General features: G+C 36.2%; 1 protein-coding gene across 1 annotated transcript in view; it reads left to right on the top strand.

Moving 5' to 3' along the window:
* Window positions 1-5,272: 5,272 nt before the first annotated feature.
* Window positions 5,273-19,392, top strand: part of SERPINI2 (serpin family I member 2) — a gene marked incomplete at both ends in the record, with an annotated part of 32,300 nt that continues 18,180 nt past the window's right edge. Inside the window, 4 exons of the mRNA XM_079767227.1 lie at window positions 5,273-5,516; window positions 10,258-10,488; window positions 11,733-11,927; window positions 12,360-12,552. Of these exons, the coding sequence (XP_079623353.1) occupies window positions 5,273-5,516; window positions 10,258-10,488; window positions 11,733-11,927; window positions 12,360-12,552 (863 nt within the window). The remainder of the gene's footprint in view (window positions 5,517-10,257; window positions 10,489-11,732; window positions 11,928-12,359; window positions 12,553-19,392) is intronic.

Raw genomic sequence — 19,392 nt, 5'->3', positions numbered from 1 at the left:
CAATGGAAATTATTTTTTGAAAATGAAAATGTTGCCTTGGGACAGAGGATTCTTTGAGGTGTTCAGAAAGAGGCTGAATAACACACACAGGCATATTGCAGAGAATTCTTCCACTGGTTGGGAGATTTGATCAGACAATTCATCATTTCAAACTTTGAGCATATGATTTATGAGTCATGTATTGCTGACAATATAGTGGAGTGAAAATTGAGCCACATTTCCAGAAATTTAAAGGAATATTGAGATGTTAAGGACATGTAATATGGGTACCACATAGTTTGCAAAGGCTCTTTTCCCCATCCATCCATCCATCCATCCATCCATCCATCCATCCATCCATCCATCCATCCAATTATTGAAGGCATATGCAAGGGACTGTTTTAGATGACAGATATACACAAATAAACAAAACCCACTTCTCCTGCCATCAACTTTCTGAAGTGAAAGCACATAAAATGTCGTGGTCCATTAAACAATGGTTGAATGAGCCCCCTAGTTTTTCTAGGATAATTTAGAAATTATTTTACTAGACATATTTTACTTTTTCTACCCCTAGAGAATACTTTGTTTAAAATTATTAGACTGAAATTATCTGATTAATATAGATAGAGCTCTCTATAGCCTATTGCATGTGCAAAGCGCCAAGCTGTGTGTGTCTCTAAACCCTAATTCAGTGCTTCTTCTATGAAAAGAAAGGAGAGGAGCTGTCTCAAAAGCATATTTAATGAAAATAGAGTTTTGAAAAGTATGAAAGTCTCTTTTAATGTTACCGTTTCTAATACTTAGGAACAAAACATACACAAAAGAGAAAAGCAATAACAACATTTAATTATGTCTTACTCTTTTATAGCTTACAGCATCTAACTGAGTTAAGCTGGTAGCAGGGTCTCACTTATCAAATGTTAATAGAACTGAAGACTTTATACGCTGTTTCTGAAATTAACATTTAGGTTTAATTATTTAAGACTCATTTTTCTACAGTGAAAAGAACTTGTCACATTAAAATAGGATGTGCCAACCCTGGTTTAGGTGGCTCAGTTGGGTGGAGCATCCTCCTGCGCACTGAAGGGCTACAGGTTAGATTCTCTGTCAGGGCACAGGCTTCCCCAGTCAGGACACATATGGTGGGGAGGCAACCAGTCAACATTACTCTCCCACTTCAATGTTTCTCCCTCTCTCTCCCCCCACTGTCTTCTTCTTTCTAAAATCAATAAGAAAAGAGTTATTTAAAAAAATCATGTCCCATACTTTTCAGTAGGCTATTTTGTTTGTTATATGAAGATTTATGCTAAATATAATTTAACCTATTATATTTTCAGAACATTTCTCTCTTATCACACAAAATATATAGAGCAAACTAGCAGAGGGAAAAAAATACCTGAAATTAATTGATGAAAAAATTAACTTTTAAGTCCTTTATTTATTAATGAAAACACTTGATTGTGTGTTTTTTAAAGTTTTGAATTAAATACATTTTTACTTATAAAAAAACTACAAAATGCTACTAAATGCCAATTAGAAGGATAATGAGATTGAACCTGTAACCCCTTCCTATTATTTCCCCCCTGCAATGCTCTAGGTGCAAAATTGAGTTATAGAAGAAACAGATTTATAAAAAAATATTCAAAGGTTTGCAGTAATATTTTATGGGCAATTGTGGTATCTTTATTGTCTATTAAAAAAGCTTAAACCAGGGAGGAGAAATTCATGGCCACTGCTTTTTACTCCCTAAAAGAAAGGAAAATGTACAGTCTGCGTGAACTGTGCTAACATAAGGTCCTTACAGAACAACTTCATTAAATGATCTTACTAAGACTGAGTGTCTGTGTCTGTCATTAGAAGGAAAAATAATGGCCTGTTCCTGGGCAAGTCACATTATGACCTGAACGCTGTAGACATAATAATTTGGTAACCAAGTGTACTTGTGATGGATGTTTGCTGGTGTCACTGCATGGGTAGAAGAGCACTGATTGAATGATAGTCTTAGACATTCGGATTTATTATTTATGAATTGCAGAGTAGAACAGAAGAAGGATTGTGTTCTTATGTTGCATAACTGTGATTTTGGAAAATAACCTCTAACAGTGTTATATTAAAAACTGCAAATGAGTTAGCTTACATCAGAGTAAGTGATATTAGGGAACAACCCAACATTTAGAAAACATTCAGAGATGCTTAGATGGGCAATTAAAATTTTAGTAAATTAAATGTTATGGCCAACATCGGTCATCAGGCTCCTCAAGCCTGTTATTAAGCTATAGCCCTAGGACGCTGAAAGATGCTAACAGGATCATTGAAAAAGCTTTTTTTACAAAAACTCTTTTAAAGGCATCTATATTCATTTTACTTATTTTTCATAGCTTTATCAGAAATAATGTTACATTTAGTAATCAATAGTACATATTTGTTTAATTGTAACTGAAACAAAATTTCCATTCCTCTTCTCAGAGGCCACTTATTTAATATCTGATTGCCACTGACGGTATTGATTTGAACTAGAACAATGAAATCAAAACCTATTCAATGACGCATCCACTTTTCATTAATGAACTGTTTGTAGAAAAAATCATGTGAAATGGTAAGAGCACATAAATATAACACCAATGTTAACTATCAAATTACTTATGTTTCACAGTAATATCTTGATGTAATTTAGTAAATCTATAATCTTAATCTGGTCTTTTTGTTCAACATAATTATATATTTTTTAATATCCAAACTTTTCCCTAAGGATTCAAATGGGCCTTGTATCCATAGAAAACTCCTCTATTGTATGATTTGATTAATTGTTGAGAGCTCTAAATGCAGCAGTAATTTGTCTCTCTGCATTCTGGACTTGATTCAGCTTTATTCTTTTTGTCATAGGTATTCGGAAATATTTATGATAGAATACATTGGTATTCTGATGTAGGATTCCTATGAGAAACAAAAAGAGCTAATTACTAGCAAATTTACAGGCACTGGCACATTCTTCCAAATTCTGCTTCTACTTATTATAAAAGAAGTGAAATAATAATATAAACTTCATGATCTTTTAAAATTCTAGTATTGCTATCTCTCTCAGTTCTTGCATATTTCATCATTGATCATTAACCTGATCATATCAGACCTTTCATTCAAATGTGGTGAACACCTGCTTTGGTTTTAGAGGAATTAATCTAGCAACATTCAAGATAAATAGAGTTGGCTTTGACCGATCAGGTGTCCCAAGTACTAGTGTTTCTCAGCAGACATAAGATAACCGTGAATGATCAGAAGCAAATTTTGAGTAAGTACCTTAAAATTAAATAGCTTTTGAATGAAGTATATATGCAATAATATTAATTATGAGTGTTTAATAGAGTAAGACTGATGTTTTAATTCACTTTAGTAGATATTATTTAAGTTTATCAAGTTAATGCATTACTTTTATTCTCCTTAAAATATGTCACTATAAATTTGAATATTGAATTCTTATAGGACTATTCATCAGTTTGTTTAGTTCATTAGCACTTTGTGATTTCTAATGAGATATGATCCAAAAGCCAATGAGGTAAGTGAATTTTTAAAACCAGCATTTTGTGTGAGCTTGTAATTTACTAAGTACCTAGAAATTTTCTATGAGAAATGGATGCTCAAAAATGTATATTTTAGTTATTAAGATTATTAATAACAACGAGAGGATAACTTCCTCATTTAACTATAAGGGTAAACATACAATCTTCATAATAGTGTTTATTATTTTAATACAAATAAAGAACATAAAGATGTGCCTAATGGATTACCTCTTGGTGACTTAAAAGTACTGATAACATTGTGACTACATATCTACAAACTAATATTTTAGACAGAAATCTTCTGAGATAGTGAATATATTAGAAAATGATATGCAGAAATTTATTTTGTGTTAGCTTTTACTATTGGTGCACTACTACTAATAACTTTAGGTACCAATCTAATCCTTGATTAAAGCATTTGCTTGACGGGATATATGTATGTATATTTTTAGTTTAACAAAACATTATTTTCTAACAATTATTTGGATTGAACTTAGAATTTACAAAAAAAGAGCTCTATATCTAAGCATGTAGAGTTTACCTATATATATTAGAAAATAATTTGAAATATCTGGATAATGACTCTGCAGCTTAGTTTTGGAGAATATTTGACTATTGGTAATCTTTATATATAACAGTGATCTTAATAACTTTTAACTCACTTGTGGGTCATGGTGACCTTCCTAATGGTCTATAAGACACTCTAGAAATATAGTTTTTCAATAATTTAAGTTTAACAACACAGTATTCCAAAGGCTTTTATCTTTACCCCCAATAAAAATTACTTCCGAGTAATCTATTTGACTAGGAATTATTACGGGCTACTCAAATGTATTATTTGTGGGGAAAAAATAGTGTTAGTAAAATTTATGAGACATTCAGAGTCAGTTTTCCACCAAGTCTTCGGTAAAATTGCAAGAACTCACTCTGCTCTAGATGTATGTAATCAGGGTTGAATTTTCTGCAATTTTAGTGGAGAGCACTTTAATAAGGTGTCATTAGTGTTGTTGTGACTCAGTTATAGTTTTCAATTGCAGCTTTCTTACATTTGTTATTTGTCAAATTGTTCTTTGATTTTTTAAAAAATATTGCTCTCTTTTTCTATTGATGTACCATTTATATTTGGTCATAATTTTGTTCCTTTATAGTTTTCAGAGTTTTCTCTTCTCCCTTTGGAAAATTACATGTGGGTTTTGGGGTATTTTGCTCTACAAATTTCATAACTTTCACTGTTGTAAAAAGTTAGCCAGATTATTTAATTGATTTAGAATATATTAACTTTTTAATATTATAGGTCTAAAACCACATGGGAGTGTGTTCATTTTTTTTATTCCATTTCTGTTTTTGATCTATAGAGTAGTCTGGACAGAGGGTTCCCTTGATGTCAGAGTTACAGGTATTCTATGTAAAACCATGGGAAAAATAGAAAAAGTGTATCATATATACATTTAGAAATAGTATTACTATATTGATAGTACCCCAGAATTATAATTCCTCTTTTTATTTTAAGAAACTGCTATACATGTTGAACTGGTTCTTGAAGGAATATAAAAAAAATACCATTAGCACATGGCCTATTTTTCTTAATATATGATACTTAGTAAAATATATTTGGGGTAATTTGTCCTAATAAGACAGAAAATTCTAATAGGTAGGAAGTTTTCTTTGAGTGTGAGATGATAAACTCTGATTACTTTGAAAGCTAATAAGTTTTGAATTAATGCACAGAGGTCAAAATGTTTAAGATCTTGTGGAGTCTCCTATTGACTTTTTCTGGAAGTCAAGCCTCAAGACCCTTGGCTCAAAGAAATACTGAATTTGCAGTGGATCTCTATCAAGCTATTTGTTCATCTCAAAAGGACAACATTATATTTTCCCCACTTGGAACAACTTTGATTCTTGGAATGGTACAACTGGGAGCAAAAGGAAAAGCATACCAGCAGATAAGACAAACTTTAAAAGTTCAGGAAAACTCAACTGGTAAGATTCTTACATATGATTATTGTACTGGATACGATCTGGCCCAATTTATTTTTAAAATATTAGAGAAAAGTTCATGATCATATAACTTTAACAAATAAAAATGTTGTAAAAAGTATAAAATTATAATAAAATGGGGAATTATAGTGTAAACAATATCCATTCACTTATAATTGTTTCCTAATAAAAACATTACCAAAATAATTTATTAAGAAATTAATTCCATACAGATATAAAATTGTGAGTATATCTGTATATTTTATTCTGCCCTGTTTTAGATAGTTTTAATTAATTGAGAATAAGATCTGTGTATGTGTGTGTTTGTGTATATGCATATATAGATCCATACATGTCTATATACACATAAATACTCTTCTATTATCTCTTACTATGTTGTGATCATTTTCTCATAGCATGCAACTGCTTCAGAATATAAATTTTTATTGTTGCCTTTTATTGCCTCTTAAAGACATATCATTACTTCCTTAACCCTTCTTCATTAGGTTGTTTCCAATACTTCTATAAAAATGCTTCATGAGCATCCTCACCCAGAAATCTTTGTGTTTATCTCTAGCTCATTAGCTTTTGCAAATTAGTTTTCTAAGTAAAATTTAACCTTTGCACTTAAATGAGACCAAGAAAAAACATTAGTGTATACATTTTAAAAGTTTCTTTGGTTAATACTTTTTAAAGAAAAATTGGAACACACACACACACACACAAACACCTTTCAGAGGCCTTTGTGCATGTGAGTGGTTTTTGTTTTGTAGTCTCCAAAGGTTTATCTGCATTAGTGTACCGAAACTTTAGTGCTGGCACCCCATTTCCCTGGCTACCCTGTAATAATTATTTCTGTAATAATTCTAATTTTAAACTTTTACATCTCTGTCAGATAATATGCCATGAACATCAGAGGAAACACCCGGGTTTTTGATTTGGGACTTTATTCACCACAACTAATTCACCTTAGCACAGAACAGTTCTATTTAGGCATTTGTTTTTTCTTCTTTACAAGGTTTTATTTGCATAATTTTAAACAAAGGAAATGTTATGTGAAAAAAGAAGTTGGTGTGAGTAAAGTTAATTGCAAGAGTTTTCCTTTGTGAATAATGTAAAAGGAAGCCACTCCATTTCAGATTTAGTCTTGGCTGTCTATATTAATTTCAGCAAATCCCACTACACAGTCCCAGAAACATTTGAATCACATGATACTGCTTTGGAAGGTTAATAGAACATTTATGGAGATATGTAAAGTTGATTCCACGAGGAACTAGCAAATTAGAGCCTCCAAAAAATCTAAATTACTTTAAATGGGTTTAATCTTACAGAGAAACACAGATGTTCTAACAACTCAGGATTGTGAATGTGATAATAATTATAGTAATAATGATGGCACTATCAAACACGTATATGTATATATATTAGCTGTCACTGTTTTATATGCTTGATCTACATGGTCTCATTTAATTTTCACAATTATTTTGAGAGGTAGACATAACACTGATAGACACCAAGGCAAAGGAATGTTAGGTAACTTGCCCAGAACTAATTCCAGAAATGATTCAGTGAGGTTATAGATCCTAAGAACAATAATAAAAATTCCTATATTTTTTGGAAGAATATTGATGGGCAATTAAGCATTAACATTTTAACACATATAATAAGATGTACCAAACTTGTTTTCTGTGATGCTTTGTTAAGGGAGAGAGGGGGGCACTGATGGAAGAAAGCTGCAAAAAGAAAAGGCAGACCAGCCCTAAAGGGTAAAGATTTGAAAAATAAAAAGGAGTAAAGAAAAAGAGAGACAGAATTAAGGAGGAAGCAGTGAGAGTGCAAGAAGGTGGATAAAATGTCTATGGGGTCTGGAGAAAGAAGAACAAAATGGCACTAAGGACAGGAGGAAGAGTGTGACGTGTAGGAAGGTTGTGCCTGGAACAGCCATATTGGAACCCAAGGCAGAAAGAAATATCACTAATAACGATCCTGTCTTTATTTACAGTTTTTATTATTTTGTTCATCATGAATTTATTTAAATCAATACTAATTTTTAAGCTATGTATTACAATAAGATATTATTTATCTTGATTATTGAGTTTGTTGGCATCTCCTTCAATTTGATTTTCAAGGAAAGTGTCTCATCGACTCATCTTAGCCCTGGCCCTGCCTTTCATTCCCAGTGATTATCAAAGGTGCACTCCGTGAAATCAGCCTATAGTTTACTTTTTATGCTGCAATCTGTTTCACATGAACACCCCACTTATTCTACAGATGGGCATCCACCCCCACGGGGGCTCTCAGTGTCCTCGGTTCTCCTTCCCCCCATTGCCAAGACATCTGCCCAGAATTTACCTTCCCCATTTTACTGAACCTCTGATAATGCTGCAGTTTTCTCTGCCTGTAATAATTTTGCTTACTAATCAAAGACTAACATGAAGGTGCTTCTTTATTACAAGAACATTATGGAAGCAGACATAGGAATGAATTCCTGACTCAGCTCTGCAATCAAATGACCTTGGGACTTGGCACCTCTCAAGTTTCTATATCTCTCTGGATTTTAGATTCCTCACTATAAAAATAGGACTTTGGATGAGATGATTTATATGGCCCTTTTGGCTAAAATAATCTACAATCCTATAACCCTCTTTGTTTTCATCTTTGGATCTGTCACATTGCATTCACAATTGGCCTTTGGGTTCTTCATAGCAAGAGAAGTAAACATGTACTAAAGTTTAGAACATTTTCTGGAGGTCTGGTACAATCAAACTAAAAGTCATATTCACCCTATGGCTTGTAGATTTTCCGTGGCTCTATTTTAGGAAATTAAACTTGTTTTCATAACTTATTAGGAGCCATGCATATGTATTCTTTTTTTTTTCTATGCTGAAAGAGGTTATTAAACTGTAAATTAAGTCAAATTTGTACGGCAGATAACTTTATATTTTCCTCCAAACTTGTGCTATTTGGTGACAGTTTTTTATTGACTTCTGAGTCCAGTGATTTATCAAAGGGCAGCTGGCTGACTGTCACACAGTCTTGGACCTTAAGTACATGACATAAATCTAGTTGTTCTGACAAATGATCTGGAAGTATTTTTTCTTCCCTTCTTCTTTTCCCCCCATTCCTTTAAAGATGAAGAACAAGTTCCTGAAGACTGTTTTCAAATTTTGCCACTTTATTTCTGACCCTAATTAATTCTTTTAGAGAAGCTCTCATGCCTTCCCTCAGGAAGTCTTTTTTGTAGCCTCCTGGCTATGGAGACATTTTTCTTAGCTTCAAATAACAAGAAATGATTACATCTGAAATCACTGCATCAACAAGGACAATAGATGAGCTTTCTTCCCTTCTTTATGTAAGGATTTCCAGGGTTGTAAAGAATTACCCAAATTCTTCAGATGAAGTTTTCATATATAAAATCTTTTATGTGTGTCTGTGTTCATGAATGGGGAATTATAGTTTGAAATATAATGTACTATACTTTCCAGAGTCCCCTGTGTGGTTGCGTAGGCTGTACCTACACAAGAGAGCAGGAAAAAGAGGAGAGTAGGGACTGAAATGTAGCCTCCACTCAGCTGGACAAGATAAGAGGCCATGGGGTTATAGTCATATTTACACACAGATGTTCATATTTACACACAGATGCACTATGGGCTGATAAATTGTTTACACACACACACACACACACAACATACACATACATGCTTGACACTGAGAAGTTTCTCTCAGTAATAATTTTTTAATCTATTTATTCAATGGGCATTCTTACAATGATAAACTATCTTTCTTCAATAGAAACTAATTATATATACCCAACTTTAACATTATAAAAGTGGTATTTTCAGTATTTAACTGAAAATATAACAAAGGCCCTGAATAAGCCTTTGATTTGAAATACAATTCCCGGACTACATGATTGAGTTTTAGGATTAAGGCAGAAGGAATTAAAAAATATTGGGACCCTTTGGTAATGAATAGGAAGCCACTGATCAAAAATCACAGAATACTCTCATAGGCACATGCACCTTCCTGACAACACTGCGGTCAGGATGATCCAACAATAAATAAATAATAGGCCAGTGGTGAGTCTTAGCTAATTCTGATGGACTCATTTGGCTAGTTGTTATACTTGGGATGGTTAAAAGTTTTTATTGTTCATGTAGAAAACCAAAGTATACAGATTCATGAACCTGAAGAAATAGGCAATTCTCATTATTATGCAACTCTAGAGATGATTATATGGGTTGCCTAGTAAATTTCAAATCTTGGACAGGTACAGTTGTTCATAAGGGAGTAATTCTTAAGCTAAAATTAAAATAATATTGAAGAGAATTCTAATCACTGTCATACCCCCCATCAGCATCCATTAGCATTCCCCTTTCATAAATATCGCATGTTATGCAAAAAAATGAGATTCTAAAGATAAATTTCCAACAATTAAAAATAAGCTAAATTTGACTATAAAGAGAGAGTTCCCTTCAGACTATTAAATGTGTATTCTTGTTTTACAGAAATTTTAAATTTACACAGACATTCTGTTTTTTTACTATTAAGAGCTGATTTCTCTAGGAAATGCTTAAAATATTTTTACTAAATTAGAAAGAATTATTAGTTATACTAAATTAGAAAGGATTTTTAGAAAGGGTGCAAAAAGTAGTTATATGAATAAGATTGCTTAGAAGCAAAGCTGAAAAGCTGTTGTTTTTATGTTTTCAATATGTCAGTATACATTGTAATTATTTTTTAGGAGAAGAATTTTCTGCACTGAAGTCATTTTTCTCTGCCATCTCAAAGAAAAAACAAGAATTTACATTTAATCTTGCCAATGCCCTCTACCTTCAAGAAGGATTCACTGTGAAAGAACAGTATCTCCATGGCAACGAGAAATTTTTTCAGAGTGCCATAAAACTGGTGGACTTTCAGAATGCAAAGGCTTGTGCAGAGACAATAAGTGCCTGGGTAGAAAGCAAAACAGATGGTAAAGTTTCCCATTTTCGTAAAATCATTATTTGACATTGTATTCATGGATTTTAATATCTTAAAGAAAACAAAGGTTGAATATTTTCCTACTAAACTGGCCCAGAGGGGCAAATCTCCTATTTCTCTTCCCTGCTATTCAAATTAATACTCAATTGTAAAACCGAGAGAGAAGTTGTGAGCTGCTTTGAAAAGTACACAGATACTTTTTTTAAAAAGACACCTATTTGTGGAATTCTTAATAGAATAATTTTAATCATAATTTTTGTTAAAGTATAGATTTTTAAAGTATGACAACAGGAATAATATCTTTGGCCAGATATTAGATCTATTAGATCTGTCAATCCTAAATGCTCCCCCGCCCCGACCCATATACTATAAATAACTAATAGATCTTCATTGGATGTGTTAATGTTTAATAATAAATGTTAGTAGTCCTATTATAAACATGGTAATCTTAACTTTAAATTAAATACAAGCTAGCAAACAGGTTCTAAGCTATGTCTCATTTAAAATGAGGATGTTATTAAAATTTCAGGATCATTGTATGTGTAGTGACAAGCATACATCTGGTCCTCAATTTACAACAGTCTGTTTCTTTGCTTATTTATTCTGCTATAAAAATTGTGATAGTGTAAGATGGGAACCATAAGTTGAAAACATGAGATGGGTGTGGTGAGCTGTGTCCACATTCCTAGGCAGCTCCATGGCACCCAATCATGCTTTTGTCTCATAACTTTAAAATATTAATTTCTGGTTTTTTAGAAAAAAAATCATTCTGGCAGCTCCATACTTGTCTCTTCCAATGGTCAATGACTGTAGCTGCAAGAGTAGAAGGTTGAGTGTAGCATTAATTTAGTAATTCTGATTGACCTACTGGAAGTCCTTGAAATAAACTTTGAAAATACCAGTGGCTATGCAGGAAGGGATACTGAGTTTTTGTTCTTTTTGTCTGAAAAGCCATTTATAGAAATAATCTTGCTAAAGAGAGTTCATTACTAGGTCAGTTCAAATTTGCCTAAGATAATCTGTATCTCCTGTTTCCCAGGGAAATCCTGTTTGTACCCATTTCTAAGTAAAATTATTTAATAGTGCTCTTCTTTACCTTAAAAATTGCTATGTTTAGGTAAGAAGCACCCTATTCACAAGTGGTCTGCAAAATAAATATTTGTTTTAATTTGATTAAATCATTTCTACTAAGTTATTGCATATTTCTTCCTGCCTCCTCTTCTACCTCCTTTACAGGAAAAATTAAAGGCATGTTTTCAGGGGAAGAATTTGGCCCTCTGACTCGGCTTATCCTGGTGAATGCTATTTATTTCAAGGGGGATTGGAAACAAAAATTCAGAAAAGAGGGCACAGAGCTGATGAATTTCACTAAGAAAGATGGTGCAAAAGTCAAAATTCCAATGATGAAGGCTCTTTTGAGAACAAAATATGGTAATACTAGAGGCCTGGTGCATGAAATTCATGCATGTTGCGGGGGGGGGGGGGGAGGGGGCGGCAGTCTCTCAGCCTGGCCTGCACCCTCTCCAATCCGGGATTCCTCTCGCAATCTGGAACTAATGGCTCCTAACTGCTCACCTGCCTGCCTGCCTAATGTCCCTAACTGCTCTCCCCTCCTGGCCTGATCCCCCTCACTGCCTATCTGTTCTCCCTTCCTCTCTGCACGCAGATGTGCTGAGACCCCCGGCGCATCTGTGCTGAGAGCTCTCCGCCACGGCCCTACCCCCATCCTGATTGGTCGTTACGTGACGGCGTCCCAGACAATTTGCATATTCCTTTATTATTAGTATAGATGGGGAATCACACTCTAAAGCATGACTTTGGGAATTGCCAAGTATATTTCATATTTTATTTTCTCTATTGCAGGTTATTTTTCGGAATCCTCCATGAAGTACCAGGTTTTGGAATTACCTTATAAAGATGATGAGTTCAGTTTAATCATTATACTTCCTGCAGAAGAGGTGAACATAGAAGACATAGAAAAACGAATTACTGCCGATCTAATCTTGAAATGGTTCTCTGAGATGCAAGAAGAGGAAGTGGAAATAAGCCTCCCTAGGTTGGTAATATTTTATTATTCTGGTTGTTATATTTTCACTTATGGAGGAATTTGAATTCAGTCGGTGAGCTCAGCGATAATAAATGCTTGGAAAGACTACAGACAGAAGTGAAAAGGAAGATGCAACTGGAAGTATTACTCCATGTTATGGATACAAAGGTAGGTCTGCACATTGCCAGTATTGCTTTGCCATGAGCAGGACGGTGTTTAAGTGCCCCAATATTCTCTCAAAGGGATGAAGAAATATAACTCTTCAAACTAGAATGCTAGGATTAAAAGAAATTATTATTCTTTTATTATATAAAGTTATTTTTTCTCATTTTTTCATGATTAGAATTTAAAATATTTATCTTCTATTATGTTTAAGAAAAATAAAACACCTAAACACTTAGGATACCATATAATTAAAAGATATGCTAAATCATTTTTGACAGGTAATGCTCTAACAGTCATTGAGCTATACATAGACTCCTAGATCAGTTTTAGATAATCAATACAAAATGGGATTTGCAAAGGCATGCTCAGTAAGCAATAATCCTACATAATAAAAGCATAGTATACAAATTGTCTCCTCGACTGGAAGTTTGTCTGGGAGTTCAACCAGGGGGAGGGGCCAGCCGGGGGAAGGGAGGGAGGCCCTGGCAGTGGTAGGTGGCCAGGGGAAGGGAGGAATTACCCGGCTGGCAGCTAGCAGCTGCTAGGGACCCTACAGTGCACGAATTTTATGCACTGGGCCTCTAGTGTCTTAATATTATACTTCTAGGAGACAGGAGAGATTTGAGAGAGAAGATGTGTCCAAATAAATTAATTTATACTCTATCTGAATTTTTAAAGAAACAGGTGTCTAATAGATTATATCCTGTCCTTTTATTTCTAACTAGGGGCCCAGTGCACGAATTCGTGCACTGTGAAAGGAACTGTGTGCCACAAGGCTGTGGTGGGCACAGGGGCAGGTCTTGGCCCATCCCTTCTGCCCCCACTAAGCCCCTCTCACTGTGGCCCCGGGTCCCCTGTCTACCGGCAGCCCCGTTCCTACTGCCGCTGCTGATGGCGCGGAGCAATTGGGGCTGGTGCCGTCAGTGGGTGCGAGCATCGGCTGCTGCCCCAATCGCCCCGCAGGAGCAGGGGGAGGTTGAGAAGCCCTCAGGGGTGGTCAGGGCTGGCAGCTGCTGCTTGCACCCGCTGACAGTGCTGAGCAATTGGGACCGGAGCCAGCCGCTAGCAGTGGGTGCGAGTGGCAGTTCTGGCACTGGCAGTGGGTGCAAGAGGCGGCCGCCAGCCCTGATCACCCCTCAGGAGCAGGGGGAGGTGAAGGAGCCCTCAGGGGCGATTGGGGCCAGCATCTGCTGCTTGCACCTGCTGACACTGCTGAGCGTTCGGGGCCAGTGCTGGGTGTTGGCAGTGAGTGCACAAGTGGCAGCTCCAGCACCGGCAGCGGGTGTGAGCGGGGCCAGCGCCGGCAGCAGGTGTGAGCCCCAGGTGGAATGGTGGCGCGTTGGAGCAAAGAATGTTCAGTAACCATTAGAGGCTTGCCCCAATGATAGCGACCAGCACCCTACCTTGGTCTGGCACCCCTGCTCACCTGCTCCACCATCCCGTTGTGGCCGATGCTCACCATGTTCTGCACTCTGCCGCCTAAAGCCAATGCCCACCATCCCACCATATTCTGCACGCACCCCCTGGTGGTCAGTGAACTTCATAGTGACCGGTTGTTCGGTTATTCAGTTGTTCTGTTGTTCTGCCGTTCGGTCTATTTGCATATTAGGGTTTTATATATATATAGATTTTTTTCTTCAAACTCATTAAGGCTTGTGTGGTCTATGTGACCTTCTTCCTGCCCTTGGCCTCTTAAACCTCATGGCTTTTCTCTTCTTTTCCACTTAATCAAGATCCACCCAGTTATTTCAACCATTCTCTCACCAACCATTTTTAGTGTTTTTGTTCTCAGGTCTTTGTTGCTCTCTAATTCTCTCCCCAACCACTCTCAATCCTGAATCCACTAAAAAACCACTCCTGCTGCTCAGCTACTGATTTTGTTTAGCAAAACCCAGAAAGCAATCACTTCTGGCCTCACCAAGGCTAGAACTTGGGACTCCACATTTATAAGTCTTTTCTTTTCTAACACCCACACCACACCAAAATTTTACCTCTATTCTCCATGCACTACTTTATGTGATTTCTCTGACAAGCAACATATGTCTCAGTTTCCTGTTTTTTAAAGAAAACAGATCATCATACAAACTCACCTCTCTAACCTTTACCTCAAAATGTGTATGTCTTTGCTAATCATCTCTTCTATCTTTTATAATGTCCTGGAGAAAGACATAGTCTATTTTCTCATCCTAACTCTGGGCTCTTGATCCCAATATTATTAACCATTCTGCTTTTCTTGAAAATCTTTTTTTTAACCCCTGTGGCACTATTCTATTTATTTTTCTCTCTCTGTAAAATTTTCCTGCTCCCTAACTTACCCCTTATTCTTTCTGCTCTCAGAGAATGTTTATCTGAGTTTTATTTTTAATGTTTTTTTCTTCTTACTCTCTTTTTTATTTGTCCTTTATTATCATGTCTCCAACCTCTCTTCCAATTCCCTATACAGGCTCAGTAAATACTTTTGAGTAGACTGACAATTTTATATTTTATTACTCAGTGCTGTGGTTCTTTTATATCTGAATGGATGCATTATGGTTTCAAACTAATGAAGATTTAAGTAAAACTGAAACAATTTAATCAGATATGTTTGCTTGAGCTCTTGTAACACATTACCACAAACGAGATGGCTTAAAACAACAGAAATTTATTCTCTCACAGTTCTGGAGATTAGAGGGCCAACACAAGGGCCATGCTCTCTCTGAAACTCTGTACAATTCTTTCTTGCTTCTCAGCTTCTGGTGATGATCCATTATCTTTGCTGTTGTTCTGCTTACAGATGCCTATCATCACGTGGTCATCCCTCTTCCTGTGGCATTATCCTTTCTTATAAAGACTCCAGTCATAATAGACTAAGGGGCATCTCTATTCCAGTCTGATATCAACCTAACTAATTGCATCTGCAATGGCCCTATTTCCAAATGAGGTCACGTTATAAGGTGCTGGGGATTAGAGATTCAACATATAGAGAGGGGACAGTTCCACCCATAACATCAATTACTAGTATAATAAATTCTGTTATTCTAAGTCAAAATAAAGCCTCTTTGGTAGCAAAATTTAGTAAATGCTAAAGAGAGAAAAGTTAATCTATAAATACTTGTATATAAACAATAGTAGGAAGGAGCATGTGAGTGACTAGTTACTGTTTAAGAAATACTTTCACTTTTTGATGTATACTAGTTAAGAATCAAGAGCAACAAGATAGAGTATAGTCTAAAAAAACACTAGGGTATTTTCTAGTGTTTATTATGAATAACATACCAGATATCTAATTTTGGACATTATTCTGCAATTGGATAGCAGCTAAAATAATCATCTTTCTTTGTCTAAATGTAATATGGGATCCTATAAACATTAATAGTCAAATTTCCTCAGGTTGAAGAGTCTAACATACATTTGAGTTATGTCAGATTCTTCTCTGTATGTGTTTTTATGATTATGTGTATGGTCAAAAGTGATCATTTAATACATGTAAGTAAGGTAAATAAACAAGTAACTTTTATCTACATAGCAGTTTAACTTTGTAAAATATTTAGCATTTATATTTTAACTAGGGGCCCAGTGCACGAATTGGTGCACCTTGAAAGGAACTGTGGGCCGCGAGGCTGCAATGGGCCCTTCCTCCCCTCCACCCCCACTGCCTGGCCCCTCCTTCAGCAGCCCCTGGTCCCCTGTCTGCTGGCAGCCCCACTCCCACCACCACCACCACTCCCATGCACTGACAGCGCTGGCCCTGCTCGCACCAGCTGATGGTGTGGAGCGATTGGGGCCAGTGCCATCAACGGGTGCGAGCAGTGGCTGCTGCCCCAATTGCCCCTCAGGAGCAGGGGGAGGTGGAGAAACCCTCAAGGGCAATTGGGGCCAGCAGCCACCACTCGCACACATTGATGGTGCCGAGAAATGTGAATCAGCGCCAGGGGCCAGCAGCAGGTGCCAGCGCCGGGCGGGACCGTGGCATGTGGGAGCAAAGAATTGTCAGTAACCACCAGAGACTCACCCAGATGACAGCGACTGGTGCCCTGCCTTGGTTTGGCACCCCCACTCACTTGCTCCACCATCCCACCACTGCCAATGCCTACCATGTTCCGCGATCGCCCCCCGGTATTCAGCGCATGTCATAGCAACCGGTTGTTTGGTTATTCTGCTGATAGGTCTATTTGCATATTAACCTTTTATTATATAGGATACTTAATGCTGTGATTCTATAGTCTGACTTGGTTATATCTTGTATTTCAGAGATAAGGAAACTTAGTCACTCAAAAATAAATTGATTGACATTTGACTAAGTGTTAGGAGATGGGATTAGTTCCCATGCTTGTTGGCTCACAATCTTACAGTCTCATTATTCTGCTACTTGTTAGAAAATTTATCTCCTGTCCAGGAGCACAGATTAATTGGGACAGCACTCTAGGCAAGGAACTAGGACAGATGCAAAGTGATAGACATGTTGCCTATCAATAAGATGATAGATGGAGTCATGAAGGATTTGCTTAAGAAATTTACTAACAATATGCAACAATGCACAGTAGATTCTAAAAGAAATGGTATAATCAATAAACACTAGGAGGTTTATTAAAAAGGAGAGAGAAGAGGGGAGAAGAAGCACTAGAAATTGGAATTGTAAACAAAAGCTTCATGAAAGAGGAAGAACTTGAGCTGGGCTTCAGAAGAATCAAGATTGGTAAGTCCTATATGTAATGGGGAGTTACTGAAAATTTCCAAGTAGAATAATGGAGTATTAAGGCAGTGTTTTAGAGGAATAGTCTTTGTTCATGCTGAATAGCTTGTCTGAACTCTTTCCCAACTCTCTACCGCCCCTACCTCCATTTTTCTGGATCACTACTATGTGTCCTTAAAACAAAGTTTGAGTTTTTGAAAGCTTTTTTGATCTCTTCATGCGAGATCCCACAGCATCTTCCTTTCTCCCTGCTGGGAAAAGTTCTCCCTGTTCCTTGTGTTTATTTCTGCATAGCAGTTATATTAAAATTATTTGTCTTCCTCACTGGACTGTAAACTTTTTGAGGTCAGGAGCTATGAATATTTTCTTTCTGTGACCCCAGCACAGAGCATACATTTGAAAAATAGTAGCTGTTCAATGAACGCATGTTGCTTTAATCTGAATAGTAGTTATGTTCAGGATATGGTAAAGAGGTAGAGACTGAAGCCCAAAAGATCAGTAAAAAACCTACTGCAATGATTTGGGAACTGAGTAATGAATGTTTAAAGGAAGAAGCTTCACTGGGAATAGTAAGGAACTGGTGGAGAGGAAAGACACTGGAGTGTGTGACTAACTAGATATGGGTAAGAATGTGTTGAGTTTCCAAGCTTGACTTACTAGGAAAATGAGAGGACTGTGACTTCTTGTTCTTTTGTAGCAGTCTTTAACTGGGCACCATGGACTTCTGGAGAGCTCTGGAGTAGACTTTAGAGAGTCCTTAAAGACCTTGAAATTATTAGCAAGTACATGCATATACATTCATATATGTATTTCCTTGGGAGAAGCTTCATAGTTGTCATTGAAGTTTTGACAGTCCAGTTATTTAAATTTGTTAAATACTATATTTAGTTCTTTCAAAATATAGTAATAACTAAATAACAGTAATACTATTTCTGAGAGGTATTTTAAAAAAATATTTACTGATGTGGCATCTCACAGTATCTTTTCTCAACTGTTGAAACCAGTTCATGGAAAATAGAACATTTTTTATCCTTGGGTGCAGCTTTTGAAACCTTCTAACTATATAAATTTAATTACCTTACCTAATCTTTTTTATTATTAAAAGGGATAATGATAATATATGCTTTTTAAGGTTGATGTTAGGATTATCTATAATAATAAAAGCATAATATGCTAATTAGACCATACAGCCAAACGACCTTCCAGACGTCCTTTGGATGACCTTCTGGATGAAGCCAGGGCTGCGAGGCCCAAGCCCCTTGCACAAATTTCATGCATTGGACCTCTAGTATAGGATAATGTGTAAAATGTTAGTACTCATTATTAACTCTTATTGTTTTTATTGTTATTCTCACTCAATTTTAACATTTATAGAGCATCTATTGCAGTGTCAACACTGTTCAAAATGCTTCTCCTTTTTACCATATCTCATTCATTCCCCACAATAAATTGGCTAAAGATCTATTTTGATATTCAGGTTATAGATAAGGTACACCTCTTGCCTGTGGGTACATAGCTAACAAATCGCAGAGCCAAACTTGGAAGAGTCAGAAAACAAGTGTGATGCGAGGCAACCATGAGGGAGAGTGCAGAACAGAGCAAATGATACTGGTAGAATGAACAACAAGATAAAAGATGTGGAGCAGCAGTGCAAGAAGACTTTTGAAAAGAGAGAATTCTTACCATAAGACATGAAGTATCATATTCTTGCTGAGCTATAAATCAGTCCCAGGCGTGGCCAGCTGTGGATCTGTAAGATGGTGAATGTGAATTGTATGTGGGTGAGAGAAAGTGAACTCAGGGAAAATGAGGCTGGATATGAGAATAGATATGTCATGACCAGCTGCAGTAGTGATTACAAAATGTTCATTTACTTTAACCTATTGGACATGGATACAAATTGGAATTCCAAGTTTACATTAAACTTTGTCCAGATATGTTTTATATGTAATGGAAAGTATTTTTAATTCAACCCTGAGACTAATAGAGTATTTCATACACCCTACGCGTGC

This window comes from Cnephaeus nilssonii (assembly GCF_951640355.1).
Source record: "Cnephaeus nilssonii genome assembly, chromosome: 3".
Classification (NCBI taxonomy): Eukaryota; Metazoa; Chordata; class Mammalia; order Chiroptera; family Vespertilionidae; genus Cnephaeus; species Cnephaeus nilssonii.
This window is presented reverse-complemented; position numbering and strand designations above follow the sequence as displayed.